The 24,086-nt window shown below is 36.5% G+C and overlaps 2 protein-coding genes across 6 annotated transcripts in view; one reads left to right on the top strand and one right to left on the bottom strand.

Moving 5' to 3' along the window:
• The window catches only part of MAP3K7 (mitogen-activated protein kinase kinase kinase 7), an 85,592-nt gene extending 62,437 nt beyond the window's left edge, over positions 1 to 23,155 (top strand). For 2 of the 5 annotated variants that reach the window (XM_044002197.1, XM_044002198.1), the window contains 4 exons: positions 3,163 to 3,268; positions 10,986 to 11,047; positions 12,079 to 12,194; positions 14,671 to 22,357. In XM_044002197.1, the coding sequence (XP_043858132.1) occupies positions 3,163 to 3,268; positions 10,986 to 11,047; positions 12,079 to 12,194; positions 14,671 to 14,851 (465 nt within the window). In that variant the 3' untranslated portion in view covers positions 14,852 to 22,357. Of the gene's footprint in view, positions 1 to 3,162; positions 3,269 to 10,985; positions 11,048 to 12,078; positions 12,195 to 14,670; positions 22,358 to 22,575 lie in introns of those variants that run through there. The other 3 variants (XR_006356332.1, XM_044002194.1, XM_044002195.1) reach the window with 3 other exon arrangements.
• Positions 10,194 to 10,816, bottom strand: LOC122753477 (mitochondrial import inner membrane translocase subunit TIM14-like). Its single transcript, XM_044000865.1, has 2 exons — positions 10,786 to 10,816; positions 10,194 to 10,576 (listed from the first exon to the last, which is right to left on the bottom strand). The coding sequence occupies exons 1-2, from the start codon at positions 10,814 to 10,816 to the stop codon at positions 10,194 to 10,196; spliced, it is 414 nt and encodes a 137-aa protein (XP_043856800.1).
• Positions 23,156 to 24,086: the final 931 nt, after the last annotated feature.

Raw genomic sequence — 24,086 nt, 5'->3', positions numbered from 1 at the left:
AACAACTCTCCCAACACTCTAAATTGGAGAAAAGGGGCAGACTTGCATTGGTAGAAAACGTTTCTTGTTGAAGACACAAAATTCTTTAGTTGTAATGTATAAATGTATAGGAATGGGAGATTTTCCCCCAAGATGGAGAAATATGACCATGTTATCCAAAGTCCTAAATAATACTGTTTTGTATTGTACTTTGCAATAAAACTGGTATTGTCCCCCTTCCCTCCCCCTCTGTATTACAAGTGGTTGGAATGTTCATTGAGCATTCACTTATTGAGCAGCCCAATAAATCAATATTTAGTTGGGTTTTTTTGCTTGCATACTATTACATCACAGGAGATACCCAATTGTTTTCATAGATTCAGAGAATTCCAACAGAAAAGGAAACTTAGAGATCATCTTAGCCTAACTTAGAGGCTACTAGGTGGCACAGTAAATAGAGCACTGATCCTGGAGTCAGAAGGAACTGAATTCAAATCCACTCTTAGGTAAATTTACTAGCTGTGTGAACTTGAGCAAGTAATTGTTTGCCTCAGTTTCCTCCACTGTATAATGGGGGTTGTAAGGAATAAATGCAATATTTGTAAAGCACTTAGCATAGTACCTGGCACGTAGTAGGCACTATATAAATATTAGCTATTTTTATCTAGTAAAACCACTCTGTTTTACAGATGAGGAAATTGAGGCTTAGAGATATTAAGTGGATTTCCCAAAGTTACACAGTTAACAGTTGGCCAAGCTACTTGGAAAGTCAGCCTAAATGGTAGTAGCGGGAAGCAAAATTTAGTAACTTTTGAAAATATGTTCCCAATTTTAAAAGTGAGACATAGAAATCAAAAGTCATCATTCATATCCTTAAAATACCTCCTGATTCTTTTTATACACCTAGAGATTTGATCCTGGGCAAAGTAATTCTGGTAAATGACTGCCTCTGCTAATTACTTCTCTAATTTAAGTTTGGTTTAATATTTTTTTTTGCCACCCTGAACTGCTGTGTAGTATTTCTGTACTCTATTAAACATTTGTCCCATTCCTTCCCAATGATAAATCAAATTATCTACCTTGTGGGTTGAGTACTCTTTTTTTTTTTTTAGTGAGGCAATTGGGGTTAGGTGACTTGCCCAGGGTCACACAGCTAGTAAGTGTTAAGTGTCTGAGGCCGGATTTGAACTCAGGTACTCCTGACTCCAGGGCCGGTGCTCTATCCACTGCGCCATCTAGCTGCCCCGAATACTCATTTTTTAAATATTTTAGATGTTTTGTAACCATTTAAAACTATTTTAATGCTTTGAAGTCTTTGATGTTATAAAAACTACTGGGTTTAATTATTTGCTTTTTTCATTTAAAAATAATCCAAATTTAAGCACAAACCAATTGAATTTTCAAATCAAAGATTAAAGATGTCAAATTTATCATTTATAGCACTTGATTTTCATTTTTTTAATCATAAAAGTATTTTATTATTTTCTAGTTACATGTAGAGAGTTTTTGACATTTGGTTTTTTTTTTAAGATTTCTAGTTCCAAATTTTTCCTTCCCTCCCCTCTCCCCGAGACAGCAAGCAATGGGTTATATATGTACAATCACATTCTGTGAAAGAAGAATCAGAGCAGAAGGGAAAAACCTCAAAAAAGAAAAACAAAAAAAGTAGAACTAGTATGCTTCAATCTGTATCCCTTTCATTTATTTTTAAAATGTGGAAGTTATTGTTCTGAGTTTTGATTTATTTGAATTCAAGCTTTAATATCCAACACATTGAAGCAGCATCATGTTATTCATTGAATAATATATCTTTTCAAGTATAAAGAATCCTTTGGCAATTTATGGATTGGGGTTTCACTTGTTCTAACCTTTCCTGTGGTCTTAAATTAGCTAAGACAAAATTGGAAACCGGTGACAAAAATATCAACTTCATTCCCTAGTTCCATAGATGCAAGAATTCTAAAGGAGAGCTACTATGTGGATAATGTGAAAGAGACAGGTCCTAAGGCAGATGAGAGGTTGAAAACAAATACTCAAATAGGAGAATATATTTTCAAAATGGACTTTAAATTCAGAAGTATGATGGTTTATGTTAAGTATTGAATTGTAGGATTATTAGCCTTATTAGGTTTGATCACATTTTAAGAGTTCTCAACATCTTCATCCATCCACTTACTTCCATTAGAATATTTTTTTTAACCTCTTTGTGGATTTTTTCCTTTGTTTTTTATTAAGTTTATTATCTCATACATTTCATTCATTGTCATAGGTCACAAATATTTATTCCTCTATCTTTCTCCTCTTTAAAAATCCTATAGTGTAAATTAGACTGATTCTTAATACTTCCAACGGTTGCTTGCTTTCCCTTCACTAAAACACTGAAAGTAGTTAATGCCCTTATTGTAAGCATCTATTGGAAAAGATAAACTACAATCATATCAACACAGCATTCTCTATTAGTCACTAAGACCTTTAATAATTTTTTTTCTTAAGCTAAGCAGGACTTGGAATCTATTTCAGAGTACCTAGACTTGAGTTATTTGAAGCACTTTTTCTGTGAGGGGTGCCAAGAATAGGAGATGCTACCAGAAATAATCGAAACTATTGCTTTCTATTTTAAGTTAAGGTAGCATAGTACACTGGAAAGAACACCACATTTGAAGTAGGGGATCCTTGTTCTGCCCTTGATTAGGTTCATGACTGTGATCAAGTTAATTAACCTGTCAGGCCTCAATTTTCTCATTTGCAAAAATAAGGGTGTTAGACTAGTTGACTTAAATCTTTAGTGCTGTGAACCTGAAGTAAAACATCAGTGACTTGCTAATTCATCATAAATTCTGTGAACAGGTAAAATATGCCTTTCTGTTTTAGATTTGCTAGTCTACTGACATTTGTGGTAGACCAAAAACCTTATAAATTGTTAAATTTTTATTAATTTTCTTTTCACCTATCTGAATTCTTTTTTGTTGTTGTTGTTTCTACCTGTTTTGAACTATTTCAGTTGCACATGTCAAGCAAAAAAAAAAATCTTATTTTTCATTAACACTTTTGTAAAACTCAATATATTCAGTCATACTTCTTTGTATCATGATTTTACATAGAATTGTTATGGCATCTTTTTTTCAACATCATGATGGGTTTGGGGTTGCTTTTTTTCACCACCTTTCACTTTTTCATATACAGGTGAGTAGTAGGTCATCCAGTCCTAGCGTCAGAATGATCACTACCTCAGGACCAACTTCTGAAAAGCCAACAAGGAGCCATCCCTGGACCCCTGATGATTCCACAGGTAACTTCTTGATGATTTCTCATTTTTAATAGACTGTATGTAAGGGACTCTGTTTTACATTTATGTTCAGTTAATGATATTCATCTATTTAGTACCTATTCTGTGCGAAATGGTGATATAAAAAGAGTCAAATGACAGTCCCTGTCCTCATAGAGCTTGCAGTCTAACAAGCAAACAGGTATTTACAATAGAAGAAATAGGAGGCAAATAGGAGAGGGGGGAGGCATTAGAATTAAGAGTGATTAGGAAAGGCTTCCTGTAGAAGATGGGATTATGAATTGGGATTTAAAGGAAGCTAGTAGGCACAAATGAGCAGGGAGAGCATTCCAGGACTGGGGGACAGCCAGAAAAAATGCACAGGGCCAAGAGATGAGTGCCTTGTTTGTCAGATATCAAAGAGGCCAGTATCACTGGATCCAAGAGTACATGGTGGGGGAAGTAAGGTGTAAGAAAACTGGACAGGTAGGAAAGGACTAGGTTATTATGAAGGGATTTGAACACCAAACAGAGCATATTGTATTTGATCCTGGAGGCTATAGGGAGACAGTGGGATAGACTAAATAGGACATACAACATGATTGGACCTGTGTTTTAGGAAAATCACTGTGGTGGCTGCACAAAGGGTGAATTATAGTGGGGAGAGATAAGACTGGCAGACTCACCAGCAGGCTGTTGCAGTAGTCCAAGCGTGAGGTGATGAGGACCTATACCTGGCTGGCAGTGTCAGAGGAGAGAAAGGGGTATATTTAAGGACTATTGCAAAGGTGAAATCAACAGGTGCTGACAACAAGTTGGTTATGGAGGTGAGAGCGAGGAGTCGAAGATGATTCCTAGGTTGTCAGCCTGAAGCAGGATGGTGCTACAATAATAAAGAAGATACAAAGTAGGGAGAGTTTAGGGGGAAATATGAGTGTCAGTTGGTAAAATCTTTACAAAGGCAAGGTAATATATTTAAGTTGTTCAAGTAGCCAGCAAGATTATACCTCAGCAATAGTCAAAGGGAAGACGATTTATAAACATGGGCTTGCCTTTTATATTTTTGTTTCCCTGGGTTTGGGTATTTTTCCTGATAGGCAACATAATTTGAGGAAGAGGCATTGGATGGTGGTTGGGTTTTTTGGTCATTGTTTTTTGTTTTGTTTTGTTTCCACTAAAAGAACTGTCATTTAGATCATATTTGTGTGTGATTTTTCCTTTCTCATCATACTTCTGCTTGATGGGAGTAAAGAACCTGGATTAATTAACTAAGCACTTTACATACTAAACTAATATAGAATGAAAAAAAAAAGATCATCTTGACCCTTACCTGTAAGGCTATAAATTATATTGTATCATAGATAGAATGCTGAAGTTGAAGTCAGGAAGACCTGCATTCAAATCCTGCTTCTGATACTTATTGGGCTATGTGACTGTGGGCAAGTCCCTTAACCTCTCTGAGCCTGTTTTCCTCATCTGTAAAGAGAAGGTGGTGGTCTTTAAGGTACCTTCCAGCTCAGAATATGATTGCAATCCTACCATGTAACCAAAAAAAACCAAAAACAAACCCAGTTACTTCCTTTCATGACCATGAATCCTGAAGCCTTTCCAATCCAAAAGGAGTAACTAATTTAATACATTGTGAGATATATTTTATAAAATGTACACCTTATAGGCTATAACAAGTATTGTCCCACAGTCAACATGTTCACAAATGTAGACTTTAAAATCATTAAAAAACAACTGTAAAATATCATAGTCACAGCTAAGCTAACTGTGGCCTGAGGCAAAGAAGACATGTTTTAGAGTGTTCTGGTATATATACCAGCATCATCTTAAGTGAAGAACAGTAATAAGAGTATAAATATCCCACACCAACTACAGAGTGCAGTACGGTTTTCAAAACACTTTGATGCCCATTTGTAACCATGTCATGTCTAGTAAGTGAGTGGCACATAGCACTAGAGAGGGAGCTGGTCTGGGAGTCAGAACACTTGAAGTAGAATTCCACCTGCCGCTTTCTTCTAATCTGGGTAACCTCAGGCAGGCCCTACTCCGTCTTTGAGCCTCAGTTTCCTCACCTTTAAAATAAAAGGATTAAACCACATGACCTTTAAGGTCACTTCTAGCCCTAAATCTGTGAGCTTAAGTGTCCTTAGAGAATTTAAGTCATGAGCATATTTCCACTATCCATATATGGTAATAGATATTTGACATGTTTTACTCATGTTTATAATTTAATTAAAACTGAACTGGCCCACTTCTCTTCCCATGTGTGTCATGTAGGATAGCACTATATTTAGAAGTGGGCGTGTTCACTAGTTTTAGTTAGTTTAAATTTAGTGGTGGCTTCTTCACTCCTAGGAGAGCACAGCCCAAGATGGTCCAATACACTTAACACTAGATATATGTGCCAAATTTGTCACTAAGTTGTGGCAAAGTGATACTCTCTCAATCTCCACCAATGGTAGAAAAACTAGAAAGCCTGTTTTCATGTTTTAACATAGATAAGTGCATTTGAAAATTCTAGCCCTCCCTGCTTCGTTCCTCAACCTCAGATAAAGGACTTTTTCCTTACTATTGATATATGTCTCATGAGAGCGAAGACCTAGGAGTCCGCAGATTAAGGCTCTGTGTAGAATTCAGCACATTATTCCTGGTACATTGTAATAGAACTTTTAATAAATGCTTGTTTTACATGCCAGAAAATGTCACTCAGTAACACACGAAAAGTTCTGTGATGTTACTTGTATTTAATACAGTTGAGTTTCAGAAGCTCTGCCAGTGGAAGGTGACACCTAGGGGATGAAATTTTCAGACCTTGTCCAGAGCACACAAATTCTTTGTCCTGCAATACTGACCTTTGATCCCAATTTTGACATCCAACTTAACCTTGTCTCCCTTTCCAGCCCGAACCAACACTCAGCTTGACAAGCATGTAACAGATTGTAAACTTATCACATTAAAGTAGTAGAATTCTACTGAACAAAAGTAACCTCATCCCTATTTTTTTTTTTTACCTTATGACTTTTTGCCCCTCTCTTTCATGTGTGGTGTCAGAGATAACCAGTGGTAGTCAAAAATCCCAATTAGGCCAGTGGAAATTAAATTTCATTAATATCACCTAGATTGCCATTGTCTTTTTTGCTATTTTCTAAATGTGGTAGTATATCCTTTTTTTGGTCAGTATTATTGTCAAGCAATAAGTAAATATTGTAAAAATCTCGTGAATTCAGAATACTAACTTGGAATTTGTGGTCATTCACAGTATTAAAATTTGCCTCTATAAAGACAGCAAATTAATAGTATAAACAGGATGAAAATCATAAGGTTAGGGAACCTTTTTTAATTGAGGGACATTGATTTCAAGAAAAATGTTAGGTCATAGAAGTAAAAAGAAATTTAACTAGGTTGTTTTTACAAAGGAGAAACATTTTCTTTTTCATTTAGAAAAGGGGAACATGCAACTCTTTTTTTGATAAATGCACCCCTGAATTAGGACCTAATTAAGTTGGAGGGGATGGAAGAAACAAATTGAGAAAGAAACACACAAAGAGATAGAAAAGAATGAAGATACTTCTGAGACTGAGATGAAGAGACATAAAGAAAAAATATGTTCTTACTCCCTTAGACGTTTCAGATAATGCAGAAATACAAAATGTGCCCTCTTAAACTTAGTGTGATTCAGGGGACCAAGAGCAAACAGTGTATGATGATAGACAATTGGGTGTTAATGTTATGATATAGACTATAAGTGCTAGAGGGGTTCAGTCAGAGAAAGGAGGTTTCATTGAAAGCTGACAGGGAAGTACTTAGAACAAAAGCATAGAGATGAAACTGATAGGTTTCAGTTAAATGCCTACTGTATGCAGTAGCCATACAGTACTTGTACCATACATGTACTGAAGGAGATGTTAGGTTTAGAGAGCTATAGTAAACAATATGATATGATAAATGCCTTAGTAGCAAAACAAGGTGCTCTCTGACGGTCTGAGTGAAATGAGAGACAAGGATTCAGGAAAGGCCTTCATACTTGAAAGTGAGGAGGGAATGGGATCCAAATTGTGGGTTGAGGGATTAGTGTTAGTAAGGAGGAAGAATGACCCTCCTCTTACCAGAGGAAAGAATGAATGTGAAGAGTCTGAGTTTTGGGGAATAGAGGAAAGCTGAGGAAGTTTATATTAAATTGCTCCAGCATTCAGCATTCTTGAGTGAACAGCTTTGATTTCTGCTTTAGCTATGGAAGGCCAAGACTCAGTTGGGGAATGGCCCAGGGGAAGGGGTGAAAGGGGGAGGGAGGACAGGAAAAAATAAAAAGTTTTGAGCAGTTGGGATAGGGAGTAAAGTAAAGATAGAATAGAAGGATTGTGGAGTCACAACAAAAGTTCCCACTGAGGTTTATGTACCAATAAATATTTAAATCAGCCTGATCTCTAGATTTAATTTCTTTAAGTTCAGAACCCCTGAGGAAAAGCAAGAGAAAAAACGTTGTATGAGGAGGGTAACCAAAAGGAAGTTTTTTCAGATCAATATAACAGATGGTTTTTGTGGCTACAGCTACTAAAAAATTAAAGTGTCTGATCATGTGGTCAAGGCTAGGTATGGAGGTCATTAAAGCCAAGTAGAAATGATAAACTGAGTGGCAACAAAGGGATCTCAGAAGGCATGGTAAAGAAGTAGATCTAGTTTGACTAAGGGAATGGGAAAGGTATCAGGATAGGATGAGAGTGGAATTTAAAAGTTCAGACCCTGCAAAGTGGAATTATTCACCAAGTGAGTGAGGGCTAATGTTTGACCAAGCCAGTGTCACCAAAATGGAGTAGGAAAAGGTCTTAATCTTTAATATTGGAAAGATTGAAAATTATGTGATCAGGTCACTATAGAGGGATCATCCATATGAATACTGAAATCCCTGAGGGTGGCAGTGAAATGGGTTGCAGAGGAAGACCATCAGCCAGCTACTAAAGTCACTAAGAAAATTGGGAAGGTGACTTGGAAGCAGGCAGATAACAGAGTCAAAGGTGAGGAGAGAGAGTTCGTGGAACAGAGAACAACCTGGCTAGAGAGAGGATACCAGTTGGAGAGCAGAAGTAAATTAAATTGAATGTATAGAGCAGAACGAGATGACATACAGCTTTGAAAGGCAAACAGGAATTTAGACTTGCTATGATAGGCAGTAGACATGTTCATGGAATAACAACTACATTGGGACTATTTGTTAGGGATCCAGATAAGAACTGAACCTGTGATTTCAGTAGTATTGGGAAACACAAGGGAGAAAACATTCCTCTACCAATCTCAGTGGGCAACTGAGAGTCTTAGTTACCTAGAGCAGAGGTTTCAAACTCACTGGCCTAGGAAGCCCATAAAACCCCAGTGTTATCAAAATCAGATTAAAACGTAATCAGGGAATGTTTAAAAATATAATATAACCTAATGTTAATTTGTGGTTTTCTAAGTCAGTATGTGGCCTGCAGAGATCGATTTTCTCTTTGAGTTTGACCACTGACCCAGAGCACTAGATAGCAAGTGACTTGCCCAGGGTCACATAGCCAGACTGGGTCAGAGACAGGACTTGAACCCAGAGCCAAAGCCAGCTCTCTAGCCAGCTACACCATCATGTCTTTTTGAATGTTTGTTGTATTACTGAAAATGTTTTGCTTGTACAACTGTATACGTAATTGAAATACTTCTTGCCCAGCAGGAAGGCAAATCAGCCAGGTGAAACTGAGCTCTAGGTCTCAAGTTCCCCATTCCTGGGCTAAATATGTTAAGTAGATATTCAAAACAACCATTTGGTTCAAGTACTGAAGCATTTTAGAAACAGATACTAATGATTCACATCTTTTTATTAAAGCAACTTCCTTGGGGACCTCTGCAAGGCAATAATGCTTTGTTAACCCATTTCTAGGCACTGGGGTGTACATAAAAGGAATAAATTGACATTTTTTTTAAAGGGTTCTATAAATTTAGGCTAATTCACACTGTCTTTCTTTACCTTAATTTCTCCCCTCTTCCCCCAGCTTAGTCTGAATTTAGTAGTTTTTATCTTACTTGCTATTAAAAGTATGTAAATCTTATTTATTATAAACTTAAACATCAACTAACATAAACATTTCAACATACAAAGAAGAGCAGAAAAGTGGATTACATATGAAACCTGTAGACTGATTCATTACAGCTAAAGAATTCTCAAGATACTAGGAAGGATGGATGGAATCCATCAGGAAGCAGCCAATCAGGGGGTCACTAAGCCATAAACCTGGCCATGTAGATTGAATGCTATGTCTCAGCTTTCCTCTTGCACTTGTCTTCATTTATAACATTCCTTGGGGAGTACTAATCAATAAAATGCTAGCAGCTCAACATTTTGTCCTCTTAAAATTTCTAATGTTATTCCACCATGCTTTTCCCCAGTATATTCAGACTGTTTTAGCAGAATTGACTGGAGGATTAATGCAAACAAATTGACCAGTTAGGTCACTGTGTAAAGCACAGCCTTAAGTAAGCCCTATATAAAAGGGAATGAGGGAAAACAGGATTTGGATGGGTAAGACTTGTTTGGACCAGAGTTTAAAGCATCCAGTAGTCAAGTGTCTGCCAAAAGGGAGAATCTGATTAAAATGAATTGTGTCAAGTTCTGTTTCATTCTGGTGTGATGGTCCCAGGCTGGTTTTTTTGTTTGTTTGTTTTTACCAGTAAAGAAATATTACAACTTTCATGAACTTATTATAAAACATCAGGACTCCTATACATAAAGTAATCAATGTTTATATAAATATTATAATATATGGGGCAGCTAGGTGGCGCAGTGAGTAAAGCATTGGCCCTGGATTCAGGAGTACCTGAGTTCAAATCCGGCCTCAGACACTTGACACTTACTGTGTGACCCTGGGCAAGTCACTTAACCCCCATTGCCCCACCAAAAAAAAAATGTATTATCTGTGTATTAATTTTTCTTCTTAGCTTGACTTTCTAATAAATCTTTAGCTTCATTGATTTTGTCTGGTACATAACCTCCCTTGTCTGGGTGGTTTAAAAGCATGATTTGCAGGTGAGCATCTCTGATTCTCCCCTTATTGGCTGTAGGGCTTACTCCCAATATGAGTTCGGCTTCTTGCTTTGTCATTTTGGATTCAAATCCGCCTCTATAATAGCCACCATTGAAGGCACATTTGGGCAGACTTCGAATAGCTTGTTTTACTTGGGGCTCCACGTGCTTCATTGTTTGCAAAACATATCGGCCTGCAAATCCTGCAGCAGCAATCGTCAGTCCAACTGCTACCATTGTACTGGCCTTGGCTCGGCAGGCACTGCCCTGAGTCTTCAAAGCTACAGCTCATCCCAAACCCAGAGGCCATGAGTCCGGCAGGGCTGGACCTTGGCCCTGCCCGGCCCACAGCCTTCCCCTCCAGTTGCCCAAGCAAAGAGGAAGCCCCAGGCTGTTTTTTAATAGTGCTGTAGTTGTCAGCCAACTTAATGCTAGGGTATCAGAGCATAGTTTAAGGAAAAGCATCTAATAAATGCACATTTCATTTTACTGAGCATTTGTATAAACACTTCATTGGCCATTCTATAGTAGCCAGTTGTTGTGGGGTTTTTTTATTGTAATAATTTTGGATAATTATTGATATTTTATTATTTTATTTGAAAAATTATAAGATCCAAGCATACTTCTCAATTCCTTTATGTAATTATCTCTGTCATAAAGTTTTTTAAAATGTGAATTCTTGAATTCTAGATACTAATGGATCAGATAACTCCATCCCAATGGCATACCTTACATTGGATCACCAGCTACAGGTATTATGTTTCCTTGCTGAATACTCTTCAACTTTAACTCACTACTCTTACTGGGGCAGCTAGGTGGTGAAGCGGATAGACCATTGGCCCTGAAGTTGTGAAGACCTGAATTCAAATATGATTTTAGACACTTATTAGCTGTGTGACCCTGAGCAAGTCACTTAATCCCAGTTGCCTTAAAATTTAAAATATCTGGGGCCATCTCCAATCATCTTGATATATATCTTGCCACTGGACCCAGATGGCTCTGGAGGAAAGAGTGAGGTTGGTGACCTTGTGCAGACCACCCCCTCACTTAAATCCAGTTCACTGCAAGTCATGACATCACCCCGATATCATGGTCCTCTTGAAGAATGAAGAACAAACAGCAACAACTCTTACCAAAAAGAATTTCTCTTGAGAGATGACCACTATTTTATTGGCTTGTTTTTGCTTTTGAATGAAGTTACAGTAAATTTCTTTTTAATTTGGGTGATCAGATGAGAAATATTCAAATTGATACGTTCTTATATTTTACTAGTCATTTTAAGGGAAAATGATACCTATTCACAACCATTTAGCATAACATTTTTATTCTTTAAGATCAGAACATTAAAACAGCAGTTATGTGAATTACTTCTTTATTATTTGATGCACTCTGCAATCCATTCTGATGTTAATGGTGACTGAATATATAAATAATAACAAGGTTCGGTGCTTCTGCATGTGATTATATGAGCTATAAACATCTTTTGGTATAATACAAGTAATTTGGCAACCTGAAATTTAATACCTTTAACTAAGAGAGCTTTAGTCATGGTTCTGTGTAACAAAGAAAGTGTTAAAACAGCAAGTGTAAATTTAAGTTCTGAGTTAACCCTGGCAAGAGTGCACTGAGATTTTCCAGGACATGGTTTAGCACTTATTTTTAAAAGCTTACTGGTTTGTGCAACCTGGTACTGGATAAATATATTACAGTCACAGTCCAACTAGCTAGATTAGATAATGAGATTTCGTTTGATTATGTTTTAACATGTCTGATTTATTTTCAGCCACTAGCACCATGCCCAAACTCCAAAGAATCCATGGCTGTGTTTGAACAGCATTGTAAAATGGCCCAAGAATACATGAAAGTTCAAACAGAAATAGCATTACTGTTACAGAGAAAGTAAGTAAACTCTTCAACAACCCTGTCAGTTTTCATATATAGAGATTTTTAACATGTTTTTGAAATAGATTAAAAATTATGGGTAACTTTTTTTTTTTTTTACAAAATGAAGATTAACAGGTCTTCAGAATTAATAACTATGTTCCTAACCTCAAACCCTCATTGATACCCATATTCCGAAGTTCAAATATACTGCTAACTACTTGCAGGGGTCATTGTATCTCTAAATGAACCCTTTGGGTTGCTGTGTGTGTACACATATACATGTATACAGACACACACCATTTTTAGTACTAAGTGAGATGCATCACTGCTGCTTCAACTCTGTTTCCTGCACTTAAAAGGCTTAATAATTTAAAAGTTTTCCTCATGTAAATAAACTATTTTAAGTGACTCATGCTTAGTATTTTATTATTATTACTAGGATATGATGATGATGGTTTTTAGGACCAGATTTGTGATTTTATTGCTTTAGGGAATTCCTGGGAAAGAAATTGCTTCTTCCAGTGCAGATCAGCATCTGTACTCTTGGATAGGGCAATGCTGTCAAACACAAATAGAAACAGGAGCCACTGAACTATATATAAAGATCCCTGAGGGTAAACATGGACTTAGAAAATTGCATATTAACATTATCTTTTATTGTATTTTTATTTATTTTGTCAGATATTTCACAATTATATTTTAATCTGGTTTGGTCTCTCTTAGGAGTATTGTGGGCTGCACGTTGGACCCCTCTGACCTATGGTGCTGAGAGGTTAAATAAACTTCTCCAGGTCACACAGCCAGAATAGGTCAGAGGCAAGATTTTTTAACACAGGTGTTTCTAATTCCAAAAGCCATCATCCCTCTATACACTATGCTAGTGACTATCCTTTATTCTTTTATTTTAGAAGTGTAATATTCACAGAAATATTTTGTTTTGTTTTGTTTTAAAAACCTCCAGCAGACATTTATTCCGAAATTACAAAATACCCATAAGTATATTTGTTCGATTCAAATCAGGTTCAGTTCCCATATTCTTTCTTTTGCACTTCTTTTCCATTTTTAGACATTTCTACAATTGTATTCCTCTTAGTCCCATATGAAATGCATGTTTAATCATGACCAGGTTGGTGCTAGTGGGGGTTACTAAAATAAAATGCTGAAGGAAGAGATATTGTCTGAAGAAATATCCTGAAAACTATTGTTAGTTGTCTCAACTTTGGTATAGAAATGAGTTGAAAACTGAAGGATACTATCTTAATGAAGTGAAATAACTTATCATAAGTTATTTGTTATAACTTGTTATTTTGAGGGTTGGGCCTCTGAATTTTGATGAGCTATTCTTATTTATAAATATTATTTATTACCCCTGGCATACTACACTGGTATAGTTCTTACCACAAAAATATTTGAAAGAAGTTGCCAGTTGAAGGGGTTAGATATAAGATGAACTATTTTAGAGATATTAATTCAGGATAATGAGACTGTTTACATTTGATGTTTATAATTTAGTTGATAGTTTTTAAGTTACCAAATTAAGTAAATTTTTCTTGTGAGGGGAAACAAATGGAGAAAAATTCTAAATAAGAAAGGCAAAATGTTTTACCAGGTTTAAATACTTAATGTTTTCACTCTACCTTGTTTTTGTTTTTTTTTTTAACTTATTTTACTTAAGAATTTTATAGTAATTATTCTTTCCACCCCCAAAGTCCAATTCTGACATATTCATTTTATATAAGTCAACACTAAAGTCCCTCAGTTTTAAAAGATTTCAATAAAAACAAGCTCTCTAGGCTAGAGCTCTGCCAAGGTCTATGATCAGGTCTTTTCTGAAAATATATACAGAATCAAATAATATAATCCAAATGTGTTATTATGGGGGGCTTACATGTAATAATCCAAAGTATGCCCAGTGTTTCCAGCAAAGTAGTGTATTCTAAAACAGGAAAGGGATTTATGGTAGATAGCATCTATTTCAATTAAATGGTTGGGACTGTCTTATCTACATCTTTGGCTAAGCTGCATATAGTTAAATATGATTGTGACTTTGTAGCATGAATATTGAAGTAGAATTTGTATGATAAAACCAAGCACCCTATTCCCCTCATCCCCTATACCACAAGAAATAATCTTTTCCTGGCCAGTCTTTCTCTGACTAGATAAAAAGGGAGTAGAAGGTACTAGGATTGATCAGGCATGATATTCTGATTTTTGTTAACTGTTTTAGTTGTTGTTGTACCTCACTTTTATCATTTCTAAATCCTCTGATTGTAGGAGAGCAGTTATTTAAGAAAGGATTATATTATTTGTGTGGTTATATTGGGATTATGAAGTTTTAGAAGGCATTTCCCATCCCACTACATTATGATTATATTATACATAATGATGGACCAGAATTAAAGTTTTAATTGCTTATACTACCAGTTAACATCAAATATTATGCAAATTCTTCCATCATAATGAACATTTTATTATATGGTATCCTTTTTAGGCAAGAACTAGTAGCAGAACTGGACCAGGATGAAAAAGACCAGCAAAATACATCTCGTCTGGTACAAGAACATAAAAAGCTTTTAGATGAAAACAAAAGTCTTTCTACGTACTACCAGCAATGTAAAAAACAATTAGAGGTCATCAGGAGTCAACAACAAAAACGGCAAGGCACTTCATGATTCCCTCAGACGTTGGATTTGAAAATCATGCACAGAAAGACTTTTTTGAGGGGGAAAGGGAAACATTAATACTTATAATTCATGAGTGTTAGCTTCTTGATGTGTTCTGAATGCCTACTCCCTATATTTGCTGCATTTGTTACATCATTTATTTTCCTATTCTTCTGGTGGACATTCAGTTCAACAGTCTTGTTGAATAACATGGGACATCCATGACTTGAATAAGCAGCAGAACTCAGCATTAAGGCAGATACAGTGAACCATGACTATACGTGCATGCTTATTGTATGAAGGCTAGCCTGATAGAAAGAGGAGGTGGGTTAAAATGGCTGCTATTATGCAAGATCTTCTTGGTTTTCATATTAGGATGTTACCTCAGTAAGAACAAAACAAAAACTTGGAGAATAGTTTTGTTCTTGTATCTCATCTCAAGCAAATTTAAGATATCACTTTTAGATGAAAAGAAGCATTGTCCCAAGTTTAAAGACAAAGTGCTGTCCTAGAATAATTGGTGATACATTGCAGAGACATTTGACCCTTAGGAATGATGTAAAATGGAAGGTAATCTGATGTCAACACCCCTGCCTTAGTGATTTCCTTCTGTAAGATTTTTGGAGGTAAGTAAGCAGCTATTGCTTCATTTTAGAAAAGGAGCGGTTTGGCCTTGCCTTATTGAACTGCAGTTTGATAGCGATACAGTAAGCAAAATGTCTCTTTTTAATGTTTTTAATTAAGTGTGATTGTGTGGATGCATGGGTTGAAACCTTAGAACTGTTGTGTCTCTCATATCTCTTAAATTGCAACTCAAAGGCTAATGAAAATGATCCTTCTTAAATGATCATTCCTTCCACTGCAATATTTGCCTAGTTTTAATACAGTATTTTCAAAAGGCATGGAAAAAGAAGCAGGATTCCTCACAAATGCAATGAGTTCTTCTGGCATGAAAGACTTGGACTTGGTAGAGAAGGAATCCACTAAATGAGGAATAAAAGCTAGAAAATCAAGAGGGAAGTAAAGTTAGGAAGTAAAAGCAAACAGTATCCTATCATTGAGCACTCTCTGTATTCCAGTGATGTGAATGATGCCAACTCCAAGCAAGCCTATCCTAGAGTGAATGCCTGCTGCTGCCTTTTTGCTTGAAGAGAAAAGGAGCCACACTTCATCACCTAGAAATGTGTGTGTGTGTGTATGTGTGTGCATGTGTGTGTGTGTGTGTGTATGAGTATCCTTCATTGCCTACAATCATGTGGATAGAAATAACTTTGAGATAATAATAAAAGATTATGGAGCACTTAGAATTTCTACAGCCTAGTAATATCTTTTCATCTGACATTAAAGTCAGCCCATTGGATAAGATGTTATTCTCAAATTATGAACACATTTGTATTTTCTGAGGAGAACATTTTTAAAATAACAGGTTGCCGTGTTGTCAAATTCCAAAAAGATAATTGAAACTTTTATTGGGGGTGTTTAGTTGTTTGGCTTTATTTCAAATGAGCATTTAGTCTTAATATCAGAATTGTTGATTAAAATATGAGTCATAAAAAGGACATTTATTTTCTTCCATTTTCTCTTCCCACTAAGCTTCATGGTATGTGTTTTTGTGTGTACATGTGTGTTTATGTGCACAGGCATTTATATGTATGTAAGAGAATAGGTATTATAAAGAATGAAGGATGATTTGTTACTAAAGAATTATTTTTAGCTTAAATCTATTGTTGGGAAGTCTCTGGAAGCTAAAATTTTCACTTTTTAAATAAAGGGAGGGTTATCATTCTCAAATAATTTGATTAGCTAGCTGAAACTGATATTGGGATCAACTTAAGGGCACACATATTTATAGCAAAATGTAATTGGCAGAGAAAATAACTGTAGAATTATGAATAGCACAGTTATCCAAAGCATTGCTGCTTTCATACATTTGTCTGTTTACCAAAATGGACTCGGTCTATGATCAGTCATTTTCATAACATGTTTCAAAGCATGATGCATAGCAGCATGGATGTGAAGGCATTATTTTACCTGCATGGTTGATATTTGCAGATGTCAGATCATATCTCAGGATATCAACTGGTTATTGCTCTATCACATCACTATCTATATATAAAAGAGGAAATTGAAGTTCTTTAGCTTATGTGAAGGTCATGCTAGTTTGAGGACATGGTACATAATTCAGATGGCCATTTAGAGCAGTTGCTTCTTTGTTTACAGTCAACTCGTATTTTTAAGTACTGTAGTTTTCCTATACATTAAGTGAAATTCAACTTGTTTAGTTCTTAAGTAGTTTGTATTGCCAGTCTAAAGTTATATGCGTTTATTTGTTGGGTTTTGTTTGTTTTTTAACAAGGGAGTAAAGACAATGACTATTTATCCTTGGTAATGGGGGACAGGGATAAATGGCATTGATCATTTGAATCCCTAGATAATTCCCAAACTTCATGTTAACCAATCTCTTCAACGTACTCTCACTTCAAACTTTTAAATGGAATTTTATTAAGAAGCCAAATTTAATTAATTCTACTTTTTACCTTCTTCCTTGACCATCATAGATGGATGGGGTTTGAGAAGGAAGGAAAGCAAGAATTCTAATCTACCAACTAAAATCAGCCCTTGGTTACGAAAAGTTGGTTCTCCCTATGTAACATCTGCCTACCTTAAAAAGACCTGTGAAGAAAAAATATTTTGTTCCTCTAAGATCTATGCAGTAGCAATGACTTTTGAGTTAAACAAAAATCAACCACCAGTATTTTCTTTATAGCAACATTAGCATGTTCAGAAGGCTTTTGTTATACAGTTGTTTACAAATGTTGTACTTGTCTTTTGTTTAAATATTTTGGCATGTTGACTATTTTTCATATTACTCTTATGTTTCTAATTAAAGTTATCCCTCCATATATTCATAGAGGTGAAGAATCTATTTTTTTCTCTTCCTCACCCCTTTTTAAATTCTGATTTTCACCTCCCTGTTTTCTGCCTTAAAAAGGTAATGAATTCAACTTATATTTTCAGAATTTTTATGTAAGATATTGTATAATGCCAATATGCTCCTGTATTCTATATGATTCTAACCCCTTCCCAAAATGCTTTTTTAGATTTATTTTTTGTTTTTGATGAAAAATTGAAGATTGTAATTCAAAACTTGTATATAAAATGGCAAATGATTTCATATGATATAGGAATGAGCTGTGTGGCTTTCTGCTGCAACAGTGTATTTACCTTACACAAAATATAATAAAAACTGAAAACTTTCAGTATCCTTGTAGTACCCCCCTGTACTAACTAACTTATTGTTTAGAGCAGTTCTGTGCTGGGGGTAGGGGTTGGAAGCTATTGTGTATTACCTATTCCAGTTAAAGATTCTTTTAATCAATGGATTGTATCTTTTTAATAACCCCCATGAATCCTGAATGAATGACTCGCTGTTTTCTTTGTCTCTAGGTGATCGTTTTCTTAATAGGAAAACTGCTTTCCTCTGCCACCAGATGCTTCCGTCAGACTTTTCAACAAACCTTTGTCATAATATCTATCCCATTTTCTCCTGATTCCCACACCTACCCTCCACCCATCATATACATATACTGCTTACACATTCATATCTGTTTCTTCTCTCTACCCCATACATTCTTTTTTTTTTTTTTTTTTGGTGAGGCAATTGGGGTTAAGTGACTTGCCCAGGGTCACACAGCTAGTAAGTGTTAAGTGTCTGAGGCCGGATTTGAACTCGGGTACTACTGACTCCAGGGCCGGTGCTCTATCCACGGCGCCATCTAGCTGCCCCTACCCCATACATTCTTACAAGGCAAATCCATTCAGAGTGGCCTCTTGGCTATTTGGGATAATGCCAAATTGGTCTTAGTCCGCTTCAATCAAGTATTTTAGTGTGTTGAACTGTTGCACCCTTCAGAATGACTTCAACCTTCTACTTTTACTCTTTTAGGTGAAACTTCTCCCTGTATCTTACACGTGTGTATGTGTGCGCATGCACGCACGTGTGCACACGCACACACACAAATCTGGTAATAAATTGATATATTGACCAAGAATGGCAAGCTTCCATACTAAGTGATGATGAGATTCTGTAATTAGTAGACACTGGGGCATCACCTTTTAAGTTTTTACTCATTTAAAAACAGACAGGGATTTTAAAATTAAACCTTTTTTAGTCTTTATTATTTCATAGCAATTTTAAAATAATTGCTGTCTTCTAAAAGAAGACATTTTTGGCAAAAGATGCAGACATGTTTACAAGACCTGGTAGTTATATGAAAACTGGGCATTTTATAAATATCTGAGGATATTTAATTTAGTCCTAGAGTCTGTGAAGCATAGAATCACAGGAATTTTTTGAGAAGTTCCTTATTGGAAATCATTTTGTTTATCCCTTCATTTTACAGGTGAGGAAACTGAGGTCCAAAGGGATTAACTACATGATTTTGTGCAGGTCACTTGATTAATGGCAAATCTGAGATTAGAAGCCAGGTATCCTGACTACCAATGCAGTATAAATTCTTAATACTCCACACAGAGTTCTTTGCTTTTGATGTGTTACACAAAGGGTAGTTAAAACCCCGTCATCTATAGTAAGGTAAGTAAACACATCTGTTTTTTAACCATAGAAATGCAAAGTTGGTGGTTCACTGCAAGTTTCCTAGTGAAGAGAATAATAAATGAATTCAACAAGCATCTATTCTGTCCACAGCCCTGTGCTAGGCACAGAGAGTGGGGTGAGAAGTTAACAGAGTTCAAATAAAATAATCCTTGACCTCATGAGGCCTGCAGTCTATAGATAAAAACATCACTATAATGTCTAATTTTATATTTATATATGTAAGTTGCAAAATAATATCAAGATGAATAGGGGGTGTTAAATAACTGTTTATAGGAACTTAGAGCTAGAAGGGATATTTGAGGTTGTCTGGTCCAGCCCCCTCATTCCACATTTGAGGAAACAGAACCAGAGAAGTTGACTTGTCCAGATTAGACTGGTAGTATCAGCTCATTTGAATTCATGTTTTCTCACTCCTTAATCCAGCACTTTACTGTGCCATGCTGCCTCCTTTTGATTGAATAGAAAGGATTACTGATTTTCAGGTTATTTGATCGCTTTTACAAATCATTACACTAGAAGGTGTCAAACATGCAGCTCACAACACTCCCAAGTACAGTCTGAACCACTGTTGGGAATATTGGAGGAAATTGGGAAATATTTACTCAAATATAATAAAACATGTAATGTTAATATGTGGCTTTCTAAGTCATTCTCTGTGCCTGCAATGATCCTTATGTGCAATTTAGTGGTACCCATTTCCATCTTTTAATTCTTTCCTTGTTATCTCATTCTGGGCATAAAAAAGGGACATCATTCAGAATTTTTATATTCAATGAAAGCTCATCTTTAACTATAGGGCAACACTTCTGTCTATCACCAGCACTGTATTTGTTCAGATGGCTCTTAACTCCACCCCAACCTTCCTCAATTCATGCTTCGAGCCAGCACTGGAAATTTGTTGCTTTTCAGGCAATAAATAAATTTAGGGGAGTAGACCCTTAAGCTTCTTGATTTTTTTCTCCTCCACAACAAAAGAGGCTCCAGTTCCTTTTCTCCTGTCTTCTAGCCTGGCCAGCCTCTTCTCAATGGCCTCTACAGATCAGGTGAACTGAGACCCAGTATAACCTTATAGACTTGTAAAAGTAGGCCAAGCCTATCTGATGAGTCTCAGCCAGCCACATAGGACTTTCAAATGTTTTGTTGTTTTTTGTGGGGAAATCAGTGTTAAGTGAATTGCCCAGGGTCACACAGCTAGTAAGTGTCAAGTATCTGAGGCTGGATTTGCGTCCTTCTGACTCCAGGGCCAGTGCTTTATCCACTGCACCACCTAGCTGCCCCTTGTATAGCTAGCTGTTTTAATGGATAATACTCTCCTAATAAACAGGGTAGATCTCTAGGTTCTCTCTGGGCCCACCTCTTTCTATTCCTCTCTTAGTGATTTCAAGAATGTCCATGGGTTCAATTATCTCTATGGAGATGACTCTCAGACATATAAAGATTTATATCCAACCCTGTTCTCTCCTGAGCTTCACTTTTACATCAGCAGCTCTTGTTTTGGAGATTTCCAATTTTTTTTGGATTTTCCCATAGGTGTCCCCCATCAAAAATGCCCCAAATAACTCACCCGGCCTTTATAACTTCTCCATTTCTGTCAAGGGCACCACTAGATTTCTCAGTCTCTCAGTTTTGTGTCCTCAGTCATCCTTTCCATTTCTTATTCTCCCTCATCCCACATATCCAGTCAGTTGCCAGGTCTTGTCAATTCCATCTCCACAACATCTCTAACAATGAATCACTTTACTCACACAGCTACTGTCCTTTTCTAAACCTTCACCACCTCTCACCTAAACTATTTAAAAGCCTCTTAATTGATTTGCCTACTTCAAATAAGCACATGACGGGACAAGCCTCCCCACAGCTACCAAAGTAATATTCCTAAACTATAATTCTGCCTATGTCACTAACCTGCTTAGCAAGGTGGTACAGCGGATAAAGTGGAGTCAAGAAGACCTAAGTTCAAATATGGCCTCAAATTCATTAGCTATGTTACCCTGGGCAAGTCACTTAACCTCCATTTCCTTATCTGTAAAATGTAGATAATAACACCTACCTTCAGGTTTGTGAAGATCAAATAAGATAATTATAAAGTGCTTAGCACAATGCCGGGCACATAGTAAGTGCTATATAAATGTTAGCTATTATTATAATACAACCTTGGCTCCCTACTGCCCCTTACACCAAATTCAAATGTCCACATTTGGTTTTTAAAGCCCTTCACAGTCCAGTGCCTGCCTACCTCCCCAGACTCATTTCTCATTACTTCACACTATTGTTCAGCCAAACTGACCTATTTGTTTTTCCTCCTGGATTACATCCCATTTCCTTTCTCCACAGGTTAGCCCCCATGCCTCCAATGTACTCATCACCTCAACCCCTTTAAATCTCTAGCTTTCTCCAACACCCACCTCAAGCACCATTTCCTCTGTGAAGCTTTTCCTAACCCCCTCAACTACTATTGCCTTCTCCCAGTCATGCCCTTCCCCAAAAATTGTATTTACTTTGTATATGTATTATTTTCTTATATGTGTACATATTTATCTGAAGTGAATACCAGTTTCTTAAGGGCAGGGATCTTTTTTTTTTTTTAGTTTGTTTAGTTTGTTTCTCTTAATCTTTGTTACCAAAGTAGTACCTAGGACAGTGCCTGGGAAGTATCAGGCTTCGTGCCTACTCAAATAACCCCATTTTCCATCCACATCAGCCTATTTGTTCCTGGAACAGCACATTCCATTTCCCACTTCCATAACTTCCCACCAACAATCTGCCACAAGGAGAAAGTTACATATCTCCATGTCTGCCCTCAAGGAACCCCTAGCTCCCTTCAAGGCTTAGCTCAAGTTCCACCTCCTACAAGAGACCTTTCCTGATTCCTCTAATTGTTAATGCCCCCCCCCCCACACACACACACACACACAATTTTTTTTTTTGTATTGAATTTTCTGTTTATATGCTGTCCCCCAGTAAGTTCCTTGCCTTGAGGGCAAGGACTTTAATTTTTCTTTTTTTATTCCTCAATAAACGCTTGTTGATTCAATTCACATTTGCTATGTCTAGAGACTAGTTATCTCTCATACCTTCCATTCTCCTTCCTCACCTTTACCTCTTGGATTTCCAGGTTTTCTTCAAGATCCAGCTTAAATGTTGCCATCCACATCAGGCCTTTCTTTCCTGATTACCCTAGCTGCTAATGCTTTACCCTCAGGGGTTACTTTACATCTGCTATATTTTGCAGTGTTTATTCTCTTTCCTTAGAATGTAAGCTCTTTGAAGGCAGCAACCATTTGGCTTTTGCCTCTGGATTCTAAGTACTTAATACAGTGCCTAGCATAGAGTAAGCGCTTAAATGCTTATTGTTTCTTTCTGTATCAGTATATTTTATAAATTCGGTCCCAACAAGTATCCTATGTATTAAGAAAAGTGCAAAATCAAGCTTGTTTTATTTGTTTATTTATTTATATTCAACATACTGAAGATTTAGCACACATAGATACTACTCAGTTGACTTGGAATCCAATCTTTCTTCTCATTCCTCTGGCATTGGATGGATTGGTTTGCCCACACAATAGGTTCGTTTTCTGAGACACAGAGCCTTTAGGCAACACTATGATCGCTCTTAGAAAACAGCCTTCTAAAGTTAGTATAAACACAGCTACATGTGACCCAGTCGTGATGACAAATTTGTAGATTGTTAAGAAGTCGGAATAAATAAATGAAATAAAATAAAATGAAACAAAATAAATAAAAAGAAGTCAGTGTGTTTTGTTGAGTAGCCTTCAGAGGCCTTGTGAGTAGGCTTCAGTTCATCTCTTTCACTGACTCATCAGTAATTAACAGGCTTCCTACCACAAGAACCTGAGCATTACTTCCTCCAGGTTGCCCTCAATATTTGAAAATCCCTTTCCCCCTCAACAAGCTTAACTATTTTTCTTCTTTCTTCCTTAAGGAGGAGGGGGACTCTTTATCCCTGCCCTCACCCTTCCCTACTCACTGTTCTAAGAATGAGAACATACTGGTCAGCTGAATTAGTTCAATATGTAATTTTAAAGTGTTTGAGAATATTTTTCTTTAATGTCTAAAACTGCTCAAAGATATCCTATAAATAAGTGATATTAAGGTCTTCATGAAGCAGCAGCCATGGTAAAATGGCCTACGACTCAGGAAGACCTAGGAAATTCCACCTCAAAGATAGGGCTTGGTGAGGCCTATGGAGTCCTGAAAATAATACTTCTAAATGCATAAAGTAAAACAGAAAAGCAATTACAATATATTAAAATAGCTACCAAAAATTGTTTTAAAGTTCATAGACTCCAGATTAAGAACCCCTGCCTAGACTATAATATGCAGAGCAAATGACCAGACATTTGTAGTGGTAGAAGGCATTTCCTTACTCAGAGTCCCTATAGCAGTGAAATCATGAGTTTTACAAAAAGAACAGAGGGGGTGGAAAACCTTCCTGGATTTGTCATTGTAATTGATGCATTCTGAGAAAAGTTAATATGTTATAAAGATCCATAATCCTGGGGCAGCGAGGTGGTGCAGTGGATAAAGCACCAGCCCTGGATTCAGGAGTACCTGAGTTCAAATCCGGCCTCAGACACTTAACACCTACTAGCTGTGTGACCTTGG

The sequence above is a fragment of the Dromiciops gliroides genome, chromosome 4 (assembly GCF_019393635.1).
Source record: "Dromiciops gliroides isolate mDroGli1 chromosome 4, mDroGli1.pri, whole genome shotgun sequence".
Classification (NCBI taxonomy): Eukaryota; Metazoa; Chordata; class Mammalia; order Microbiotheria; family Microbiotheriidae; genus Dromiciops; species Dromiciops gliroides.
This window is presented reverse-complemented; position numbering and strand designations above follow the sequence as displayed.

Coding starts and splice junctions, on each gene's coding strand:
- LOC122753477 (XM_044000865.1), bottom strand. CDS start 10,816: ATGGCCAATGAAGTGTTTATACAAATGCTCA. Junction 10,577..10,785: donor AGTGTTTATACAAATGCTCA/GTAAAATGAAAT, acceptor GATGAGCTGTAG/CTTTGAAGACTCAGGGCAGT.